Source organism: Branchiostoma floridae, chromosome 11, assembly GCF_000003815.2.
Source record: "Branchiostoma floridae strain S238N-H82 chromosome 11, Bfl_VNyyK, whole genome shotgun sequence".
Classification (NCBI taxonomy): Eukaryota; Metazoa; Chordata; class Leptocardii; order Amphioxiformes; family Branchiostomatidae; genus Branchiostoma; species Branchiostoma floridae.
Genome location: NC_049989.1, coordinates 18,308,467 through 18,316,009, shown reverse-complemented (window position 1 = coordinate 18,316,009; position 7,543 = coordinate 18,308,467). Strand labels below are relative to the sequence as shown.

Sequence of the window (7,543 nt, the reverse complement as noted above, 5' to 3'; positions counted from 1 at the left end):
TTCCTCCTGTTGGGGTTCTAAAATTGATCATCTGTTTAACACAGGAGACACATGTGTCAAAGAATCGCTTGGTGATCTGGGAGAACCTACAAAAGTCTGCTGCGCCTTGGGAGACAACGTCCTACAAGGTTAACCGTAAGAACCTTGCCCATCTGACTCCACTCTCTTCACCACCTGGATGGAAATTTACAGGGTCATCTTTACATGCTGTTACCAACAGCGAGGCAATGCCAACAACCACCATAGCTATGTCAACCATAGGGCGGTGCATGACAAAACCTTGTCAACATGGGACCTGTGAGAACCAAGATGGCGGATACAACTGCACCTGCCTACCTGGATGGACTGGACAGAACTGCCAGCGTGGTGAGTTGTGTTCATCCAGTTTTGTTTTCTTAATTAGGTTTCACCTGTTTTTCTTCAACTGTCTGCCTAACTGTCTAACAGTCAAGTTGTTTTTTGAGAAATTAATAGTTACCCATGTAGAAAGTAACCGTTTCCAATAACGTGTCAATAGTTTAAAGTTTCAAATTTCTGATAAAGTTTAATTTATTTTCTATAACACAGACATCGATGAATGTGCCAAGATGCCGTGTCAGCATGGACGCTGTGTGAACCAAGATGGCGGATACAACTGTGCCTGCTCACCGGGATGGACTGGACAGAACTGTCAGCAAGGTGATTAAATCTCTGTACACAATCACCTTTACAGTTCAAGACTGATGTTATACATATATTTTTTTAAAAATTGCAAGTATAACGTTAATTACCAAATTTTCTCTCCAGAATATCCAATAAAGAAAACACATAAAGTTTAGAATCTTCTCAATTTTGGCAATACTTTGATAGAATATTTCATTTGGATACAGCAATCTAAAATTACCTTTTTTATAAGGCCACACCGACTTAATATCATGGATGACTTTCGAACGCGCATTGGTTTTTGCCTGTTATTAAAAAAACAGTGGCCACCTGTCACCACAAAGCATCCCTGGCCAATGCTTACCGGAGGACCTGCTCTCCATGGTAAGGGGACACATGGTCAGGGCATGGAGCCACATCGCACTTGTTCCCCTCTTCAAAGAAGACGTGCAATAAATCGATATTGAAATGGCAACGATTGTCTCTTACAAGTTTACTGGAGGTATTAAACATAAGACAGAGGCCAGGGAAAGAATGGCCTCTGGAATGGCCTGGATGTTTATTTTTGTAGTTTAGCAGCATTTTTTGCCGGATCTTCTCTTTTTTTTTATGCCCTCGCGCATTAGGGTTTCGGAGGATGCCATGACGTTACATAAGATACATCAGTGTGACCTAATGTTAGCTGTTAGATCCTTATCACATTTTTGTACCATGAGACGGTTCAACCACTAGTTGAAATTATTCTTTCTGTTATGACACAGACATCAATGAGTGTACCAAGAAACCATGTCAACATGGAAGTTGTGTGAACAAAGATGGCGGATACAACTGTATCTGCCAGGTTGGATGGATTGGACAGAACTGTGGCCAAGGTGAGTAAGAGGATACCTGCTATTATCCACTGATGCATGTATTTAGTTGCTATATCAAGTGAATTTTATCGGTCAATTTCATGATGTTTTTTTGTGTTACTTTGCTTTTCACGCAAAGATAACACCTTGATAGACTCATTCAGTTGGATACAGCCATCTAAATTTCCCTTTCTTTGTCGATAATAATACCTGATCTACCTGATGTTTGCGTGTTTTCATGTAGCCAAGAAGTCCAATTGTCAATATCATTTTTAGATTGACCCTTTAGATTACCAAGTAACATTCATTTTCCCTATTAAAACACAGAGATACCGGACATCCCTCCCCCTGTTTTCAGTTTGGTGTATCTTATTACCTTGATGTCTAACCTTCATCGGTGTGACCACAAGTTGCGATACAAAATATTTTGGTTATTGGTTATTGGTCACGAGATTCACCCTCTAAAATTGTGCCAAAGTGAGGTTCGAACCTCTGAGATCTTCCTGACTTTTGTTTTGTGTGGCAAACACATCTCTGATGGTATGTAATAACCTCACTGCCGTCTTCTACAGCCAAACAATGTCAGAGTGGGTGGCACAAATACAACAGCCACTGCTACAAGTTCATGACAGACGTAGCTGATTGGTCCACAGCGAGCTCAGGATGTAAACAACACGGCGCATTTCTTGCCTCTATCAAGGACGGTGGCGAGAACAACGTCATTGCGGGTCTCATCACGAATGGTGGGTTTTAAGGAAGTTGTTTTGTCCATGGATGGTGATGCAAGTTTTATGTCTAAATATGAACCGTGTATCAATCCTTTTTCAATTTCTGTAATTACTAGATGTGTGCATGGTGTGTTATAAAATAAAGGGAACTTGTTTTTAACATATACAGTCAACACGTAAACACATAGAAATGTTTACGAGCTGAAAATCACAGGAAGTGATTAACATGATACAGATTCAAATATTTTTCTCTATTGGATTTTGAGGGAAAATTACAACGCAGAAAGACCCAGGCAGTTGTGACCAAGTTATTTGTTTGTTTATTTGTTGATTTGTTTATTGGACATCCCATATAAATAAATAAAAGAAGCAACATTCAACCCTTTATATATTAACAGCATTATAAATGTCATCCGTGCAATTGAATTAGTGTTTAGAAATATGGCTGATGACATGTCTATTTTCTAGTCTATGAGACCAGTATAGATCAAGGCAATATAGAACACATAACTGCCAGCAAATGTCTCACACTACAAAGCAAAGCATGCATATCAAGCCAGCGTTACCATTGCTTTATATGAATATGAAGTTAGCGCCTTATATAGAACCATACTTCAATTCCTGATATGCTGTCCAAGAGTATCTTGTCTTAGTAATGCGTCCACTAGTTGGAGCACCACGCACAGCTGTCGGTAGCAGATGAAGTCTACATCAGCCAAACATATTGGGTGATTGTTCAGTACAAGTTTCTTCTTTTGGTTACATACATCAACGCCATTATACATGGCAATGAAAAAACACGCGACCAAAGAGTTGTTCACATTGTAAAAATGAGAAACATCTTTTTGAAAAATCCCTTACCCTTCAAAGGATGGCGTGCCTTGTATGTTAAGAAAATCACTACGTCATTAAGTGCCAAGTCCTTGTGTTAACCATGGACGCTGTCTTCCCTTAGACATTGGGTTCTATCCTCGAATCACACAAATACTAGTCATGTACAATGCCGGAATAGAGTACCAAAGGCAAAAGCGCTCATCCCCGCAACTAAAAAAAGTCAAATGAGGTAGCAAATATCTTAGTACAATGTCAGACTGCTATTTGTTTCAGCACATGATGAAACGTTCCGAGCAATTCCGAACTTCTGGCTTGGTCTTCATGAAGAATCTGGACAATGGAAGTGGGCAGATCGAACGCGTGTTGGCTACACCAACTGGGCTCCGGGTGAACCGAGATTGGTCATTGGTCATTGGTTTTGGCGGGGAAAGGGAGAGAATTGTGGCTCCATGTACTACAAGGTGTGTGCTTCTTCCCTCTTTTGTTGAGTAAGGCCATGTTAATTTGATTACATGGATGACATCCTATGGGACATCCTATGGAAGGAAAAAAATTTGGCAAAAAAAGTTGCCTTCAGTATGAAATCTAAATAGTCTGAAAGGTTAAACAAATGACTAAACACACTGAGTAAGGCATACCAAACACTAGATTTTCATTTTTGTTCTTTTCTTCTTTGACGTTGGAATTTAATTTGACAATCTGTAAATCTGTAAAACATAAAATAAAGAGAAACCTAGCATCAAATACTAAATATTACAAATAGGTGTTCCTCATTTCTATCAGAATCACACAATGCTGAACTTTGACAGCATGTTCAATTATTACCTTTGCCAGAATGGCTAAGGTTATGTTTTGGGCGTGTTTGTGTGTCTGTGTCTCTGTGTGTCTGTCTGTGTGTGTGTATGTGAACAGCATAACTCGAGAAGCCTTGGACGGATCCTGATCATATTTGGTAGGTGGGTATGGGTCGGGAAAACGAAGGTCAAGTTCGATAATGGGCACCCTAGCAGCCTGCTAAGGTACTGCAGCGGAAACTCAATTTTTTATATCTGGTGTTCTGGACATGCTGTGGTCATGTTTTTTGAGTGGTAGATAGCCCTTGAGGCAGAGAGTAAGTGCTGTGAGATTGGGCCCCCTAGCGGCTTTTTTTGGAACTGCAGGTGCCGGTTTCCTTTCAAACTTTGGACGAGAATAACTCTACAACGTGTTGACGGATCGTCATGATTTTTGGTATGTAGATAGAATGAGTGATGACTTACATAATGGAATACTAATTATGCAAATCAACAGCTAATTTGCATAATTAATGAGGAAAATTTATAAATCCACTGCATTCTATGATAGGACTTTCAAACTTGTCACATATGTAGCTGGGAAGGAGAGAAATGTCGATAGATATCAATTATGCAAATGAAGACCTCATTTGCATAATTAATGAGAAAATATGAAGATGTTGACGGATCATCATGTTTTTTGGTATGTAGGTAGCGTAAGTGAAGACCTACATAATGAGATACCAATTATGCAAATCAACAGATAATTTGCATAATTAATGAGGATATTTCATAAATTCACTACATTCCATGATAGGACTTTGAAACTTGTCACATATGTAGCTGAGAAAGAGAGAAATGTCAATACATATTTATGATGCAAATGATGATCTCATTCGCATAATTAATGAGAAAATATGAACGTGTTGATGGATCATCATGATTTTTGGCATGTAGATAGCCTAAGTGAAGACTTATATAATGTGATACTTATTATGCGAATTAACAGCTAATTTGCATAATTGATTAGGAAAAGTTCATAAATCCACTGCATTCCATTATAGTACTTTCATCAAAGTTGTCAAATATGTAACTGAGAAAGAGAGAAGAGAGTAAGAGGTGTATTTAAAAACTTTGAAAGAGAATAAGTCAAGAATGGATCAAAGGATAATCATGATTTTTGATATGCTGATAGCTTAAGTAATGCTGATACAATTTGATATCAATTAATTGTAATTTGGGATCTAATTTGCATAATCAATGCCAAAATTTTAGAAACCAACTCCAAGCATATAATTATAAAGAAAATGAAATGAGTAACGCATTTGTCTACAGGCATCATGCTACATAACGAACCTGGTTTATTTGGCAAAGGTATGTGTTCGTGGAACTCTAGTTCATAAAAGAAACTAAAAGATTTGAGTAAACAATATTCCATCCAGCCTGACTTGGAGTAACTGGTTAAAATTTACCAGTTTATAATTATGAATGTTATTTTTCTGGCATTCCATGTGGATTTTGTAACACTGTAATTTATCTTACATAATATAAGTTACATTACTTTGGTATTCTTGCACTTTGCTGGGCAATATCTGTATTTGTTTTCAAAGCACTTTTGTAATGCCGTTTGTTTTGATGACGACGTGAACATAAGCTACATGCTTCAATGTGTTGTGATCACGTCCTGTTTTTATTATATTTTGTAAGAAAAATAAAATTCTGCTTTGCCATTGTTGATAACCCTGAAAACAGATTATTTTTATTTGCTTGATTGTGAAAATGTAGTAGAATGGCTTTACGAAACATATAGTCATCCTGATGAAATACTTGCTGTATCGTTTAAACAGACCGGCAGTACTGGATCGTGGCAAAGGAGCCACACATCAGGACAGTGGAGTGTCGAAAAATGCAGTTTTGACAAACCCTACATTTGCGAGAAACCAATTTAGCAATGTCTGTAGTAGAAAAAAAACTTAGTTCCAACCCGATTGCTAACAGCGTGTGTGCATATATAAGTAAAGTTAAGTAATTAATAAGCCATTGGGGACTCTAAAAATATCTGCACTAGGTCTATAAAATAACAGACGCTTTTACTTATTGTGCTGGAACGAATTATTAGCTCTGTACTACATTTCCATCCAACACAGATCAATTTTATGCTATTGTGATTATGCGTAGATTCTTTAATGTCCCTGATATTTACAACTTATATAGAGCCATTCAGTCATAATAAAGTCACGTTTACGTCGGCTGAGCAGACAAGTCAAGTGATCCCCTACCCTGATTCTATCCCTTTGGCCCCCTTTGCCCCCTGACCCTTCCTCATCTACCCTTTTCCTCATCATCGTGTTTATTCGTGAACGTGAGCTCACTACCCTAACGGTGTGTGTACTTGTCTGTGAAATAAACGGAAAACTTAGTTCTCTTCTGAGCTTCGAAGAGGAGAAGTTAGATATCCGTGTAGTCTAATAGTGCAAAATTCTAACTCTACTATTGCCCAATTGGAAGTCTTCTTTATAAGTAGTGTAGAATTAAGAGTACAACTTTGTAAAGTCTTTAGATGGAAAAAAAGTAAAGGATGAACTGTTGTGAGATATTTTGTTCGGCTCCAAATTAAGGTAAAAGACAAATGAACCATAGTCCACTCTTGATTTGATGTTCTAAATGAACATTAGTGCAAATTTGTATATTTAGAATTCCAAGGATTGACAAAAAATAGAAATCCCTGAAGGAACACTTTCTAATTCTTTTCAAGCAATTTTTTCTCAAAAAATATGTTCACTCTCTATAATTTATAGACATTCAATATACATCTTGTTTTTCTCTAGCAAGTTTATATTTCTTGTTATATTTAAGGAAATATTACAATTTTAAAAGAATAATCTTACTTCAAGAAAAATTCTGTAAGAAAAATAACTTAAGATCATTTTTAACTCGAAGACAAAATCGTGTTCTTAAATACAGAAAGTTTTCTGTGTACAAGAAGAAAGAAGAAAATAAGAAAAGGGCATTTTTGGTAGTGAACAATATTTGCTAGTTGGAAGAAAGTAACGTTACGTGTCGAGGCCGCTTATGCCTTGTACACAGACATTGTGGTAGTGAGTGTCGAGGATATAGTATTTATAATTATCAAATTCCATTGCACATGTAAATTATTTTGTACTTTGTGTAATAGTTGTTGTTATACGTTGTACCATGTACAATCGTCGTGCAATAAAGTTCTTCTGTAAAGTGCTCATGATAACATTTCTTGGAGTTGCAGAGTATCAGTAAGCTCTGAGTTCGTTTTCGGTCCTGACTAGGAACTTACGGTTAGACAAATAGACACTTCTTCTGAAATGCCATATAGGTGTATACAGCATTAGAGGCAACTGAATGTTCGTGAAACTCATTAGTAAAGGTTCATACACTAGAAAACAACACGGTTGAGCTCTTTTATATTGAAACAGTCCTTCAATGAAATCTTCTATGGACCTACAGCATTACTTTCATCTTTAGGAGACAATCGTAATGTTGATTTGATTAATGTAACAGTTATGATTTGATTATATTGCTTTGTGACCGAAAATAAGTTGTACGAATGTGTACCTAACAGCTCATTTTTATGCAACATTTCAACTTTTTAAAAAGTATAATCAATGCTTGTCTTTATTTGAATAATAAATAAAGAGTTTGTCACACTAGTCTAACTTTGTCCAGCTGATTATTACCTCTC

General features: G+C 36.9%; 1 protein-coding gene across 1 annotated transcript in view; it reads left to right on the top strand.

Moving 5' to 3' along the window:
- The first annotated feature begins 227 nt into the window (after positions 1-227).
- The window catches only part of LOC118425306 (fibropellin-1-like), a 29,515-nt gene continuing 22,199 nt past the window's right edge, over positions 228-7,543 (top strand). The window contains exons 1-3 of the mRNA XM_035834112.1: positions 228-366; positions 568-678; positions 2,066-2,236. Of these exons, the coding sequence (XP_035690005.1) occupies positions 228-366; positions 568-678; positions 2,066-2,236 (421 nt within the window). The remainder of the gene's footprint in view (positions 367-567; positions 679-2,065; positions 2,237-7,543) is intronic.